Genomic DNA, 17,608 nt, shown 5'->3' with positions numbered 1-17,608 from the left:
ATCATTCATAACCATTTGAGTTTGCCTGACTAAGATTTACAAGGTGACCATAGCTTGCTTCATACCAACAATCTCTGTGGGATCGACCCTTACTCGCGTAAGGTTTATTACTTGGACGACCCAGTACACTTGCTGGTTAGTTGTGTGAAGTTGTGTTTATGCCATGGTATTGAACACCAAGTTTTTGGATTCATCACCGGGGGTTATTTGAGTTGTGAAAAGAAGAGATCACAATTTCGTGCACCAGCCGTCTACCAAACATTCCAAGTCAGAACGAGTTGCATGTTGTGACCCGACCCGTACCACGATCTCTCTGCGGTCAACAAATGGAAGATGTTACAACCGTGACCCCAATTCAACTGGGGCCTTTCGGCATTAATGACACCACAGGGCAGATTCAGTTGTTAACTTTCATATAGAATACTCACGTGTGGTCGGCATTATGGTCGTAGACGTACTTACAAATGTCCAGCTCGTGCTGAGAGATGGGCTATCTGTTGGTGGTGTTTATTCCCTTCTTAGTCAAGTTTGACGGGGGACGTCGTGGAATCTGCTTATAGGTGTCGGCTGTCCGTCTGGGGCTGCTTTTTGGCTTCGATGAGCTCTCGTCGGATGATGTCACTGTGTTAAAGGGAAAATTGCTTTTTTTGTTATATGTTGGCTGCAGTCAATTGCGTTCTATCGAGTTGTCTACATTGTTGCTCCGTTGAGGCGATATAGTCCCTCGGTTACCCCCGTATACCCTTTCCTTGAATCGGCTGAAGAAGCATGTGGCATTGGTAGCCTTTGTCCCCTGTCCCACGCTGTTCGTCTTTGACCTGCACATCTTTGGGTGCACGGCCTTTTTCTGATCGTCGTTGTCATCGAAAACAAGCATGTTGGCTTGTGCATGTATTCTCCGTCGGCGACCGAAAATCTTTGTTTCTCTATTCGATTTCCATCAGACATTGTGTTAACTTTCTATGCAGGTCCCTTTTGTGCCTCGGTGAGAGGCTCTCTGAGATTGCCCACCAATAGCTGAATTGTGAGCATTTCTACCTCGACCATGTCCATTTGGCGTTGCATGTTCTTTCATGAAAAATCGAAACAGATCTGTCAAACGGTTTGATTTACCGAAACAGTTAGAGCGGAAATTGACACGGGTGTTACTAACCTTTGTGTTCTCGAGTACCTCTCATTATTTCCAACAAATCGTCGTTTGAAGTGTTGTCATTTGGGCCCGGTGTTCTCTGGTCCTCCTGGCATTAGGCTTTCGTTAGTACGTTGTGGTACACAACTAACCCAGTAGAACCGGGAGCAGCATAAGCATAATTAAAAAAACTATGAAAACCCAGCCAATGCACCACAAACGTACCTAAGTCGTCTCATCGTTAATTTTGTCAGATGCAGCAGACATTCCATGATCGGCCATTGTTGGTTGCAGTATCGCTCGTCGGGGTCTGATGGGTCGGTCCGCGTTGGATGTGTATATGGTTGAATGTGTTTCCGCGATGGGTTGTAGTCCGTAGACAATTGCATCGGCTAGCTGCTCCCCGGTCAAAAAGTTGGGTATGCGAACACCTTGCTTGGAGTATGAAGGCGGTCTTATCTATTGAGGCAGGATGCATCACGTGCGTTAAGAATTGCACCGGTTAGGCAACCTCGGGTGCCGTCAAATGTTGAAGCCTTTAAAAAGTGTTTCCTAACATAGCAAAAGGTGACCTGCCATTATACGAGATCAGTAGCGTCTGTACATGGTGATACGATACTAAAATCTATTTTAATTGTGTGGCATGAAAAAAAAATAATATGCAAAATGAAAAAAATTCAAATAAAACCAGCAGAATAAATAACATTATTATTATATAATCTACGCATTAAATTTAAGATTAATATACTCTTTTAACCTTAATAATTCACATTGTTCACACATAGTTCAAAATTATTGTTGGTTACCTAAACTTTTCCTAATATAAAATAATAAGAATCAATAACGTATAATAGATGTATCAAATTGCATACGGCTTTTATTATTTTCATGTTAACGTTTAACGATAGGAAATTTTCCATTGCATAACAAGATATATACATATTAATTATTTTTTTCCCAACTATTGAACGCACAATGCAGGGATACTCTTCCATAATCTTGTCCTCCGTCGATGCATCGATGCCACACTATCACTGTGGCGTGAGGTCGCCCATCAGAACTGGTTGGAAATGTGATTATCCAGGCAGAATGTTTTATGGCGTGACAACCTACTTGTCACATATGTGATCGTCTCATACAAGCGGTTGCTCCATCAGGAAACTAGAGAACCTACCCCCAACAATTAAAGAACGCTGAAGGGACATGTTACTTGGCCACTCGCCTTTGAATGCAGTGACTCTCTGTTGGATAACTAAATTAATCTTATGCAACAAAATCTCCACAACAGAAACACCATTAGCCCCTCTTACTGTCCGTCTATGCATATTTTCGCGCACTGTGATCATACAATCACCCATGATCGTCACAGGATTCCATGGAACACCCAACTGACCAGCAACTCCTAGCTTGAAGAATGGGACGACGCACATCGAGTCTAAGAAAATCTTGCACCATATGGTCGATAGTCCGTGCGGGGATTGTTCATATCCGACCAGGTATGGGATGCCATCGAGCACACGCATCGCCTGCACGTGCTGAATTGAAAATATTGCAGTGCAAAAACCTGTTTTTGATGTGCCTCTTTGAAATATGGACGACGTAGTAATTGTCAGTTCTCACCTGGTATCCAAATGCGTATCCAATAACGGCTTGTTTCCATAAGGTTTCGGCTAGATCGTCCAGATCCCGAGCAACTCGTAGCAGTGGGTTCCATACCATGAGTCCCGTATCAAAACCAGCCTAGCTATACCGGACACAGATCAGACTACAATCAAAGCCGATAACACTCCACCATCCGCGAGGACCCAGTTGTTCTAGCATTGGCGCGGGTACTCTTCCTCCCTCTAGACAGTCCACAAGACAGAAAGATACACTTGAACAGTACGTCTCCTGGTCACCAATCTACATCAACACATTATGGTGTTTTCTTCTATTTGCGAGCGTGTTGTCCCTCCTAAATTCATCGGAAGACATTCGAACACGCCAAGTGGTGCTTGCGGTTATGCATCTCGCTACCGTCTTTGGGTCTATTTGGGTGAAAATCTCCATCAATATTTCGTCCGGAAAGACTTGATCACCCATCTCAGCCAACGACTCCGCCAACTGATTTGCCATATTTCAAGTTACTTTTCTTCTCTTTTGTTTTTTTTTAATGTCATGAACTAGACTATCTAAAACAAACTGGAGTAAACATTTAAAGGATGCGTGTACTATACACTTTCTAACTTTTGCTAGGTTGTAGCGTTGAGGTGCGCGTCGAGTTGTGCATCATGATGGGTCTGACTCTCTCGTTCCGTGGATAGCTACAGCGAGCTGCCACTCACGTCACATCCAGAAATGTAAATAAAAACAGTATAAAACAATTAATTAACATCGTTTTTCAAGGAATAACAAGAAATTAGGTGACAATAAATCTAATTTATTCCAGTTTCAAACAAACTAGGGCGATTGCATTAGGAAGAGTCCCATAACAATGACGATGGAAAGCTCTTTTTATTTTTTTTAAATGTGGCTTTGGGCCAGCAATTCGACCCGACCCAAAATAATAGAAACAATTCGCCCTGCATCCCAACCCAATCCCCCCATCGACCCAGATGAAACCGGCCCACATATGAATTATGTTTTTCTGATATTTTTTCTAGAGAAAGAATAAACCAATCAGATATAATGGGGCACATATTTAATGTTAATGGTTTGAATCGTTAGCTAACAACTCAATGGGGGGAAGATGCCTCAGCCCTCGAAGCTTTAATCAACCGATCCGTGCCAGATTAGCGTCACAAGTGTTAGTCAACAAGAAGACCGTTGGGATGTGAAGATGTGATGCCATTAGCAGAGACGTGAATATGAACCCTAGTTGTGCGTTGCTATTTCAATAATCAGTCTTTCACTCTCCCCGTGAGCTATTGAACACACAATCCAGGGATCCTCTTCCATAAGCTCATCCTCCGTCGATGCACCGACGCCTCGTTGTCACTGTGGCATGAGGTCGCCAATTAGAACTGCTTGGAAATGCGATTATCCAGTCAAAAGTTTTTATGGATGTTCTGGGTACGGAACCAGCAGGAGATGCTCGTTATTTCATTGGTACGATCCCGAGCCCCCGACTCGTTATTCCGATGTCATTCGCAAGTTGCTGAAAACCAACGAGGGCATCAGAAATGAGAACATGGAGTTGAAGAAGAGAAGACAAGAACTCTTAGACGAGGTGCATCGTTTGCAAAATTGTGTGCATGAAACGACGTCATTTTTGTTTTCTTGAAAAAAACAAAAATAGATTTCGCCAAGGATAAGATGCGACGGTTTAGGCAAAGGGAACTAGATTCGAAAGGGTGTCATTAAACCATAAATATGCTTGCACGCATATTTTATACACTACTAGATAACACCGTCATAACTCATACGCAAATATCCTGCTAGGCCCTCGTCCAACGAAAAGTTACAATGGAGCATTCTTCTGCTGCCCTCGAACTACCCCGCGATGTTTGGTTAGTCATTGCCATTAAAGTCGCGTCAAACTCCATTGAGAACCTGTGAAGGTTCCGTATGACGTGTTGCATTACGCGCGATGCTGGCGAAGAGGATACTGTGCTCAGGATGGTTTCCATACAACCCTCGCATGACATCAAGTGGTGGTGGAGATGCGACTCGAGAGGGCGAAGATTTTTCCAGAGGTGCTATGAGATTGGTCACCAGGAGCTTCTATTTCGGGAGGCGCTGCGGGAACTCTACATATGACGAGACTAGGTCATCGGATGGGAAATACTACAGAATGCAGCAAGCAATGGCTTAGATGCTGCCAAGTACGCACTTTCGATGGAGTTGCTCAGTTGAAGGGATGACAACGAGGCAAAAAAAGTGGTTTGGAAATATTTTGCGCGCTCGAAGCGGGTGGTTTACTCCCCTTGTGTTACTCGATTTTCTTTGCGGTTCTCACAATTTTTTGGCCGGATGAAATCCAAATGCCAGAAAAGGAAAAAGAACACACGGTCTGTGACTCGACTAAATGCTTGACCCGAGGCCACATGGGTCTACTATATGACTACAGCCAAAGGGCTACCACACGAGACTCCGTCCACGGTGTCGGAGGCGCCGACCATATTCCGTGCATCCATTGTCGCACCGGCTACGAGTTGGAACGATATGTAGACATTCCCAGGATTTAGGACTGTCAGGCATATTGTGGTTGACGGATCAGCACTAGGTTTAGGATTGACATATAATTAAATATTATATTATTTATTGTATAATGAATGCTATGTTTTTTATGTATCCATGATATAAATATTTGACAACGATTTACATTATCTAACCGATTATTCGTTTATAAATCCTAACAAATAACAGGCAAACATTGTCTTGGTTAAACCGATACTTATATATTGATTGGATACCACAACACAGAAAGAGCAAAAGAAAAAAATGGAAAACCCCAAACGACGAAATGGTAAAAATGGAAGACAATATGATAAAGAAAGTTAGACTCTTATAACTTTATTTTATTAAGTGGACATCACATTGTGCAAGATTTTCCTCGAGTTCACTATACATTGTTGAATACGAGTTTCATGACCGGAAAGTAAAAAATAAAAAACAAAAATAATCTGAATACAATGGACGTGCTTGCTAAGGAAGCCATGTGTGAGGCGAGGGAAACTGAATTGGCACGCTCCTAAATCGATGTGAATGTGGCTGAGTTGGTGTAGAGGCATGGTACACAACCGATGGGACACAATCGCAAACGGCACCGGGTGACTATAAAGACACATTAAACAACACCCATTGACAGTACTACTTGGAGCCTCTATGTTGTTCCCTCCTTATATGTAACTGCCCGTTCAACTATCGTATCAGGCATTCATTATAAAGATAGGAAATGGAGCGTCTGACAAGCACCGCCAACCTTAGTCACGATGTTTGGACTTTAATTGCCGCGAGGACCGCAGCACAATCCGTCAGGGACTTGTGCAGTCTCAGGATGTCGTGCACCGCTGCACGCAATGTAGGGATGAGGATTTCGTAAACCGATGTGTCTTTATTCCAGTTTCTGACCAACGGTGGTGGAGTGTGAGTCTGATGCACCAAGGGGGAAGGGACTTTTTAGCACGATGCAGGTAGAACGGGCACCTGAAAGTTCTATTTCGGGTTGCTGTGTCTGACCTTTTCCTCGGCGGGTGTCGTTTTGCGGGGATGGAAACGTTGCACGCTGTCGCAGCACACGGCCATTCGGCCACCCAATACACAGTGTCAATGATGCTGATGCTAGGTGACGACGCCGAGACAAATAACAAGGGCTTGGAAACATTTCGTGGGCTTGAGGCGGCCAGGGCCCTAACAATCTGCAAATTGTTACTTTGCAGAATTATCCAAGGGTCGTGGAGACACCTACAACGCGTGCCAATGCTAAACGGAGAGAATCTAGTCTGTTCTTCGCATGCATGTCCAAGCTAAGGAAATAAGGGTGCTATTTACCACCATCAACGCCATGGAAGAGGGTGGCACATAAACGACGGTGATAGAGGTGCTGCTCATCTTCCATGCGTGCATTGTCGGGCAGACTATAAGTTGATCTTGTTTGTCCACCTCTTTGACTGATGGGATAGGATTGGGTTCACCTTATTTTGTTGGTCATCTAATATATGTATTATGTATGTAAGGATTTTGTTATTATGTAGCTCGTGTTGCTATCATGCTATTTATGTGTTTTGTCATTTCGTATGAAAAATTTTATTCATAAAAAAATTGTTCTCCATTAGTGACCTTCCATTCGGTGACTCCCCTATTGCCTCTGCAAGTAATCATTTTTGTATAAACTCACCGTCAGTTTCATCTGTCACATTATTAATAGCATAGTACACAACCCTTTAGCCCTTCCTATCTATTCTAAGGTCACATTGCCAAGATTTGCAGTTATCGCTACTTCTGTGCAATCAATACAGCGCACATTTCCCCATAACATTTCTTTGTTTACCGATAAAACCACCAGGGGCATTATTATCTTAATTTTTCAAGGAATAACAGACGTACACTATTTAAACATATTAAAATGTATTAATTAATTTATTTAAAACTAATTTTTTTATTAAAAAAATTGAACTTTTTAAACAAAGTAATCAAAATAAAGAAATACGAAAGAACTTTATATAAATGCACTAGTAAGACCGTCAGAACCATTCATCAGTTGTTTTAATCCGTACCTTCTTCTCTAACCTTTCTGTCTGGAGAAAAATCCTTGCTTGAAGAGTCTTCGTCATCCAGCAGACCTCCCCGTATTCATCGGAGAAAATGTCGTAGGAATCCCTCACCGACCATGGCGTTAGTCCGGACGACCTCGCGGAACTTCCGACCACAGATCTCATCGAGACCTTCCGTTGGAGGGAGATGTTTTTTAGGGATAGACTTCAAACAAAAGAAGTAGAACTAAGGCAGGCGAGGCTAGCGACAATTACCGAGAAGGTCAAGGCAGGGGATAAGGCAGCATGAACTGGAGGAAGCTCTCCTGTTGCAAGAGAAGTTGCACATGGAGCTGGAACAGCATCAAACGACCATTCACCAACTAGATGACAAAGCAAACGAATTGAAGTGGAAATTGCCGATCTTCGTCAAAGGGAACAGCAACAGATGGCACCATGGCGTAAAGTGGAAGGCAGGCTCGAGGTTGTGGAGATCAAGCTAGGGTTATTGGCCCGCCAATTGTTTGGTCAAGCTCCGCTGATGGCACAGGGGTCTAACGATCAGGAGCCTGCCGGGCAGAATGGAGACGATGTCGGGGGTATATGACCTATGGCTTCTATGTTTCAAATCTTTATTTGCTTTGTCTCTTTTGCCGTCCTTTTGATGTTCTGTAATTCCTACCTAAAACTTCATTTTCTTAATTATATCTAATTTTACAGCATTTGAATTTCTCTATTTTTTTTGTTTTTCTTCCAGGTGAGGCTATGAAATAATGCATGAACAAAAAATGCGAATTAATTATGTTAATTTATTGGATCAAACTGCTATTTTTTCAACCAAGAAATAGTTTTTTTAACAAATCACCAGTTGCTAGCCATTGTATTGGCAGATTAGATAAAGTTACATAAAGATAACCCTACAATAGTTCATTCGGGGGCAGATTGATAAGAGTGATAAACAACCACGTTCAATAAAATTTAAACATCTCCAAGAAAATCCTAACCTCGTAATCCACCAGGCAGTGCACACACGAGACACATGACACATCATTCACACAAGCCATGGTGTCGCGGGTAGGGCAAGTGGTGGACCGACAAGCCACGGCATATCCAAGATCTGATGGTCTCTCGTCAACCCACCACTCCTAGAAAATGTCCGCGAAGAACTCCCTGCACCTTTCGACCTTTTCAGAAGTACAGATAGACTCTAACATTTCAACACCCTTTTGCATTTCATCTTCGTTCTCATGATCATACAGTAGCAACATGGCAGACAGGTAACCTACTTCGACGCTACCCTCCGTCGAGGCCCTAGAAAGCAGTTTCATCCCAATGCCACGGCGGACAATCCAGAAATACTCCGTCAACCCCTATCGGAGTATAGCATCCGCATTTTCTGCTTTAACACAGCGATCGAGGAACTTCCTTTCTGGCCGGTCAAGGTAAAATAAAAAGGACACTAACGGTATAACCTGCATCATCGCATGTTTGTACACAGCTTCGGAACTCGCTGCATCCAGAAAAACCTTGCAACTCGTCTGCATGTTGAATAGATCATGCATCAAATTCGATGCAACCTTTGTGGCAATCCTCACCCATATATCAGGAGGAAGAAGATTCAGCGGATATTCATGCTCGACGGGCACATTCCCTTCCTTTCTGGTTGTCTTGGAAGATCCAGCCATTTGCAAGGGCTCGGTAGAGGCTGGAGGGGGTTGTTGGGGGATTATTGGAAATTATTAACAGGGGAAACGACCGCCAATTAAGAGACTGAATGTAAGCTTTTATATATTATTATTATTATCATTTAAACTTATCCATTATCGCGATAATACCAATTTCTAAAATGTGTATATGGTTAGAAAAAATTATATATTATATTATATACTGGAATTAATTATTATATACTGGCATTAATTATATTATATTAATACATTTACTATATGTACTTATACCCATTTTTATCTATACGTACAAGTAGAAGTGTCTTTCTTCTATCAAACAGTAGTGGGCAGTCTCGTTTTCATTTTCTAATTTACCTCGATATCCGGAAATGGAAAACATTAATGACGTTTTGGTTGTTTGCAATTTTATTTAAGCTCATCGATAACAGTTAATATTAAGAAACATCAGATAAAACAATTAAATACACGTCATAATCGTGTAGATTAAGGAATTTTAACCCGATTAAAAAACCATAAATGGTCAAATTAAATTAAATTAATGAATTAAATGATAATTTTTTTATTTGCAATTAATTGCATTCAATTTAATATGTTGATTGACAGAATAAATGATTTTTTTTCTATCTAAGTGGGTGCAAGTACACCCCTAGTCTTGACCCTGGTATCCCTGCACCCTTGCTTCTGAACCTACTTCTGCGTGAACTACACGCTTACGCCTGAACGTGGGGTCCGTATGCCAGTACACCTCTGGTATTCTGTTGGAATTCTTTAATTACTTTTCCAGTTCTGAGCATCCAGGTGAGGGAAAACCCCTAAACCACTTTACACCATCAAGCGTAACCAATTCAAACGAACTAAGATCTATTCACGCACGAAAACGGAAACATAAAAAATATATTTAATATGAGGATAACCATGCGTAAATTCTTAAAAAAGTGAAGATATTGCTTCATACGGTAATACCAGATACGAGAAGCATAAAAAACAAACTCGGGAAACACAAACCCCAAAATAGAAATTTTTTATTCGAATGCAAACAACTCCCGGAACACCCGAACCTCGTAATCGGCCAGGCACTGCACACACGAGACGCGGGACAAATCTTCCACATCACCCATGGTACCTTCGATGCGGCAACTGGTGGACCGACAAACCTCGGGCAATCCAGGATCCAACGGCTTAACCTCCACCCACGGACCCGCGAATACCTGCATGAAGACCTATCTGCACCTTTCGAGCCACCCAGAATCACGTACAATTTCAAAAAAGTCAAGTCCCTTTCGCATGTGCTCTTTGTCTTCCTTGGCATGAGACAGTAGCAGCATCGCACACATGTAATAGGCTTCCAGGTCGCCCCTAGTTGCAACCATAGTCAGAGTATCCATTCCACCGACGCAGTGACCAATCCAGACAAATTCAGTCATCCCCACCCGGAGTAGGTTAGCCGAATTTCTTGCCTCCGCGCAACATTCTATGAAAATGTGTTCAGGTCAGCCAAAGTAGTATAAAAAGGACGCAATCGGCAACTCGAACATCGACGCCTCCTTGTAAACAGCGTCGGACCTCGCTACACCCAGAAACACCTTGCAAGTCGCCTGCATGTTGAAGATATCCTTAATCGAATACGACACAACCTTCGTGGCAATTCTGACCCATATGTCGCGAGAAAGAAAATTTAGTGGACATTCGTACTCAATGGATATGGTCCATTTCTCTCTGATCGTCTTGGCTGTGTTCCTTTTCTTTCTGTTCTTTATGGAACCTCCAGCCATTTGCAAGAAACTTGGGTCAGGGGTTTTAGAAAATATCAAGACGACACACGACCACCAAAGAAACGTTTTGTGCTTTTATTATATCCTTTTTTTGTTAAAATGGTTCAATGCCTCGTACGTTTCTTTACCGATTGTTCTTGAAAATATAAGATAATTAATTAATATAGGGGACGAACGAAATACTCGTTTTCATTTTTTTACTAGTTTTATCACTCGTGCCAACCACGGAAGCGATGAATGCAGGTTTTTATTATATACTTGCTTCCTTTACTTATATTGAGATTGTTATTGTTTTATTATTATATTTTATTAAAATGAAGCCTTATATTTCATGTGATGTGATGTGTTAATTTAAACCTAAATAATTAAACAAGAAACCTTAGAAGTTGGAGCATTTAACAAACCGAACAAACAAAGGGACAAACAAATTTAGCATAATACATAAATTTAAGAATACATTCTACTAAATAGATATTCCTAATTCGCTTAATACTTCTCGGTCAACGACATTTACAGTGTATGTACCATCAAGTACAATGAACAAATATTCGCCTAAAAAAATCAAGGTAGAAATATAAATGTAATGAAACTATAATGAATGAAAGATATTCGCAATCTATCCATGGTCAACAAAATGAAGTAAAGACTTTCATAAGAGAAAACTAAACAGAAAACTCATACTGAAGGATTTGGATCCTCTGAAGTTTGAAATTCACTTTAAAGTATACCTGAAAGTTGATATCTGATACGATGTGGAAAGGTGGGGAGAGGGTGGGGAATTACTCTCTAGAGTGAAATTTAAATTTTAGAGGATTTAAATCCGTGACAATAAAGCTCCTACTTATAAAGTATTAAGGAGTTTAACATTTTGAATGAGACTGCAAAATTAAATACAAAAAACTAAAAAATAAACAATAAAATGCAACATTATAAAACACATACATACTTCTATCTATAGTTCTATCTATCTATTAAAATAGATACATTCTATGTAGAGTAGTCTCTTATCCAAATACTTTGATTTTCCAACACAATAATTTAATGTTGACTGTTTGATTTTTGTGTTATATTCAAATTAACTTTAGTTGCTTACTTTAATTACTCGCTGAATAAATGTCATCTTTTCTTTTTTTTTTCTTTCATCGAAATAGTTTAAATTCACCTCTTATTTTTCTGAAAATAAACCCCCATTATTGAGGCATTAGTTACGGAAAAAAGCATACCAAGCAACTTTCTACTTTATTATATATATATGTACGTGCCCGTTATTGACAACCCTAAACCCTACTAAGTACTAACCCTTCCTCAGTTCTTCTCTGCCGTAACTCCTTCTTTCAACTCTCTGTCTACCCTTCTCCCTTAGTGCCATATGTCATCCTCTTCTCCCGAGAAAATGTCGCAGGAACCCGTCAGTGACCATGCCATTAGTCCCGTCGACCTCGCAGAACTCTCAATCGACGCACTTATCGACATCGTCCGTTTAGACAAAAAGTCTGCAGATTATGACCTCGTTAAGGCCGCACTAGTCAAGAGGGAGGAGATGTTGAAGGCTAGACTTATAACGACCGACGCAGAACTGAAGCAGGCGAAGGTGGAGTTGATGGCCGCCAAGTTCGTTTTCGAGGCAAAGAAGGATGAATTGGAGGAAGAGGAGCAAGAAAGGCGACGACTGAAAAGGGAGTTGAAAATAGTGCAGCAAAAGAATGACGTGCACCTTCACCAATTAGATGTCAAAGAAAAAGAATTGAAGGCAGAAATCGCCAAGTGCCGTGAACGAGAACGACTTGAGGCTCTACCATGGCATGACTTGGAACGCAAGATCGACGTTTTGAAGAAAAGCAAAAGGTTTTTGCTCTGTTAGGGTCGTCATCCAGCCAGGCAGAATGAAAACGCGGCCGGAGTTATTTGACCTGCTGCACATGCTTGATATCTTAATGCCATGTTTTCCTCCGAGGCCTGTATGATCCTTTTATCTCCTTTGTTTGTTCTGCCTCCCGTTTGATCTTCTGTAGTGGAACTTAATCTCTCATAATATAATTATATCTACTTTCATCTACCTGTTTTTAATTTCAAAAGCCATGTGACTTGTTGAAACACAATTAGGAATTTATGTTACGATGGAGCCAAGTACCATTTCTAAATTGTGATTTCGGACCATTTCTGCAATTATTTACGTGTGCGTTATCAAAGACGTGTTTGTCGATTTATCCTTCCTTGCAGATTGGTATTACCCTACAGGCACCGCGTTTGATTGTCATGAATGTTTACGGGTTCCTTCTAATTTAAGGGCACGTACCGTCATTTTACACTAGATAATAAAACAAAGGAATGTAGACATACTATCATTTTTATGATATCATAATATTATATAAATTATAGGAAATAAACACCGTTCAAATTAGATTATTTGGATGAACAATCTCGTGGTTCAATTGGAACATAGATGCATGTTCATTATTCAACGTTTGTACAGATTTTATACACCATCGTCAATTATCATTGCGCATATAAAAATTATCTCGTAACCATTTTTTACCTGACCCCTTTCGATGACTCCCTATTGCCTATCCAAGTTACCAGTTTTGTAAAAATTCACTGTCACAGTCTTAGCACCCCGCCTCAGAAAAAAAACAAACGATGGTGTAAAAGGTTGATTGATTAAACAGACTTCTGTCCATTCAAACGTCACTTCAATAGTTCAAAGTTCAAATCATCCCACTCAAGAAGAAAGCATTATTTGGACTAAGTTATAGCCCAGATACGCATTAATTATAAAAAACTTTCCATACAAAAGGACAACACACATAAAAAGTAGCGCACAAAATTATCTATTAATTGGCATAAAATGATATATAATAATAACATAACTACAAAATAGCAACTCATAGTGTGCCCGACAATGCACGCACGGAGCATGATCAGCACCTCCATCATCGGGGTTTAGAAAACTTCTTACACGTAAACAATCCCCAAGAACTTCCGCACCTCTTGGACAAATCGCTTGCAACATCCACGGCTCCGCGGGTACGGCAACTGCCGGAACGGCATAACACGAGCTCTTCTGGGTCCGCCGGGTTTATCTCCGACCACGAGCCGGTGAAGACCTGCGTGAACACTTCTCTGCACCTTTCGACTGCATCGGACTGATGGACCACACCGAAAAATTTGAATCCACGGTGGATCTCATCCTTGTCCCTGTCATCAAGCGACAATAGCAGCATCGCAGAGAGGCAACAGGCCTCCACATCGCCCAACTCTTCTGCCTCGATCAGGGTCGTATACCACCTCTGCGGTGGCCATTGAAGAATAAATTAGCCATCCCGATCCAGAACAGAGCGGCCGGATTCCGCGCTGTGGAGAATCGACACAGAAATCTCATTGCAAGTCGCCCATAGTAGTCTAGGAAGCAAGCAAACGGCAAGACCAACACCAAGGCATGCCTGTACACGGCGTCGGAATTGCATATAGCTGCAAATAACCTGCAACTCGCCTGCATGTTGAACAGAATCCCAATCGAATTCGATGCAACCATCGTGCAATACTCGACCATATTTCGCGAGGAAGAAGATTCAACGGACATTCTTGCTGAACGGATACGTCCACATTCTTTCTATCCTTTTGGGAACTTCCGGCCATTTGCAAGGACTTCGTGGAGGGATTGTTGGAGATTATACAGAGGATAGACGAATTTGTAAATGACCTTGTGGCATTTTGATTTTTAATATACTGGCCATACTGCCATTAGGGGGGAGGGGGGAGGGGTGTGGCTCAGTATCGCATATGTTTCCTTAGATGTTTTCTTCATTTACAGATGTGTCCAGATAAAACCAGGCATTAATACATGGACAGGCACTTTTGTTAGCTGTTATATATTATTATAGTATAATTTGTACTTATCGCGATAGTATAATTATAATTATATTAATTAAAAAACATATATCCTATTTAACTGAAAACACATATTACAATTCCCTCCATAACCTTGTTATACAGTATACACCAACCCTCTTTTGATATTAAAATTAAAAAGTTCACTGGATAACAATTTATAATGGGAATTAATTCTTGATAAAAATTAAGTCTAAAAATATAATAAATTCATTGAAGTTATTAGTGGTGATTTGATTGATTAAACAGTCTTCTGTACAGAGTTCAGATCATATCCCACTCAAGATACGCATTAATTGAGTCGTGTGTGCCATCCACATAATTATGATAAATTAATTGATCAAACTGACAGTTTTTTAACAAATAAAATAAAATAAAATAAAATAAATTACAGCATTAGTATGCATATCAAGGGGTTAATAAAGGATCATAACAAACCGGCATTTGCTAGCCACTGTATTGGAGGATTACATAAAGATAAATCCACAACAGTACAGTCGGGGGAGAATTGGCAAGAGTGGTAAACAGTCACGGTCGTTCAGTTGCGTTTAAACATTTCTTTTAAGAGCACCGTGGTATATTTGCAAATGTCCCTCAAGAAATTGGTGTAGCTCTTAAGCTGCCCAGAAATACGATAAACCTCCATCATTTGAACACCCCTTTGCACGTCTTCCTCGTCTTCGTGATCAGACATTAGCAACACGGAACACAGGTAACCTGCTTCGACGCTGCCCTCCGTTGAGGCCATAGCAAGCAGTTCCATCCCTTTGTCACGTCGGCCAAACCGGAGATACTCCGTGAACTGATGTCGGAGTATAGCATCCACATTTCCTACTTCCACGCTGCAATCAAGGAATCTCCTTTCAGGCCCGTCGAGGTGAAGTAAAAAGCATGCTAACGGTTTATACGACATCGTTGCATGCTTGTATACAGTGTCTAAACCCGCCGCACCCATGAACACCTTACACGTCACCTGCATGTTGAACAAATCCTCAATCGAATTCGATGTAACCATCGTGGCAATACTAGACCATATTTCGCAAGGAAGAAGATTCAGCAGGCATTCATGCTGAACGAATACGTCCACTTTCTTAATGTTCTTCTGGGAACTTCCGACCATTTGCAAGGACTTCATGGAGGGATTATTGGAGATTATAAAGAGGATAGACGAATTTGTAACTGACCTTGTGGCATTTTTGCTTTTTAATATACTGCCATTGGAGGGGAGGGGTTGGGGGGTTGTGGTTCAGTACCGCATACGTTTCCCTAGATGTTTTCTTCATTTAGCGATGCGTTCAGATAGTATAATAATTATATTGATTAAAAAAGTATTTATCGTATTTAACTGGGAACCCATAAATTCCCTCCATAACCTTGCTATATGTTGTGATAAAGCATGAGGTGGATGCCCATTTTCTATGTGGGGCTAATATTCTAAAGAATGAAGTATATTAAATGAGCATTAAATAAAGTTAAAAATGTAAGAGTAAACCAAAAAGCAATTCTTTCTCTCTTTATATTAAACTTTTCTCCTCCCTCCTTCATACGCTACTAATATATAAGAGTAGTAAATATATAAGTTTCTTTTATTATTATATTAAGATAATTATATTGGTGGATATTAAAATTAGAGTATTCTATTTATACTTATTTACTTTATATTTATTATATCTTCATTAGTTATTTATTTTACAATACTAAACACCAACACTCTCTCCATATTAAAATTAAAAAGTTCACTCGATTGCAATTTATAATGGGAATTAATTCTTGATCAAAATTAATTTTAAAAATATAATAATTTCATTGAAATTAATAGCGGTGAATAAAACAAATGTTATTACTTTTTTATTTGCTTGTGCAAGTACACCCCTATTCCTGTACCTAGAGTCCCTGCACCCCTACTCCTGAACATAGGGTCTGCATGCAGGTAAACCTCGACTGCTGTTGCACCATTTTGGTTGCTTTATTTGTTTACTATTCCATTTCTTAGTCTCCAGGTGAGAGAAAAATCCATAAACTGTATTCCACCATCAAGCCTAACCACCTCTCCCTTTGCAAGGTCTACCAGATCTCCTCTAACAGTCGGATGACAATGTGAACAGAAGGTGGGTGGTACGTCGTCTTTAGAGGGAAGATACCCGAAATATACCCCAACTGCGAGATGGCATCGGCTCAGGTGGATGGCTTTCCACAGAACCTGCTTCTTCGTTATCGGAGTTACCAAGAGGCCGTGAATGCCTGGAATGACTACTTCCAGATGACTGCATCGCCTGTTCTGGGGCTGGGCAGCAAGCTCTCACCGGAGTCGGAGTTCAATCGAGTCGTTCACGGTGGACGGCACGATACGACAGTGACGACGACTTTGCCTGTACCGAGGCTGGAAAGCGAGCTCCCGCCGGCGCCGGAGTTCAATCGATTTGTTCACGGTGGACGGCACGATACGACGGTGATGACGACTCCCGCGGCAGTACCAAGTGCATCTGGTAAGCGAAAAATTTGTTCTTGCGACGCCCCCACATCTAGTTACTTGCGTCGGTATCAATGTGTTGATAACAAAGTTATATCACTTGCAGCCAGCCAATCGATTGAGGACCTACAACAGGCCGTTGCATCGATCGAGTATCGTGTATCCCAGATCAAGAGAGAGACAGGAACTCAAGACTCAACTGGGAGAAATCATACGGTAGCTGGCCGACATTTTGCTGGACAGGTAATGTCCCAGGTCTTAGGGGTCAGTGCAACAACGGGATGGAGTCACTGTAAACCGAACCCACTCCTCCCTGGCAGTGTATGTGGTATTGTACTATTCAGGTCTAGCATTGTACTGTTTAGGCCCAACACTAATATTGTACTGTTCTGGTCTGTTTGTTTTTTTTTTATTTGGCATGGCCTATTAGCTAATCAAGTTATGAAATAGTGCTTCCAAGTCCAAAAAAAAGTTATGAAATAGTGCTTCTA

At 41.0% G+C, this 17,608-nt stretch overlaps 1 protein-coding gene across 1 annotated transcript; it reads right to left on the bottom strand.

Moving 5' to 3' along the window:
• Positions 1–15,185: 15,185 nt before the first annotated feature.
• On the bottom strand, positions 15,186–15,767 carry LOC107479895 (uncharacterized). Its single transcript, XM_016099993.1, has one exon. The coding sequence runs from the start codon at positions 15,765–15,767 to the stop codon at positions 15,186–15,188; it is 582 nt and encodes a 193-aa protein (XP_015955479.1).
• Positions 15,768–17,608: the final 1,841 nt, after the last annotated feature.

This window comes from Arachis duranensis, chromosome 3, assembly GCF_000817695.3.
Source record: "Arachis duranensis cultivar V14167 chromosome 3, aradu.V14167.gnm2.J7QH, whole genome shotgun sequence".
Taxonomy (NCBI): Eukaryota; Viridiplantae; Streptophyta; class Magnoliopsida; order Fabales; family Fabaceae; genus Arachis; species Arachis duranensis.
This window is presented reverse-complemented; position numbering and strand designations above follow the sequence as displayed.

What these genes read in the sequence shown, in the direction of transcription:
- LOC107479895 (XM_016099993.1), bottom strand. Translation starts at nt 15,767, where the DNA reads ATGGTCGGAAGTTCCCAGAAGAACATTAAGAAAGTGGACGTATTCGTT.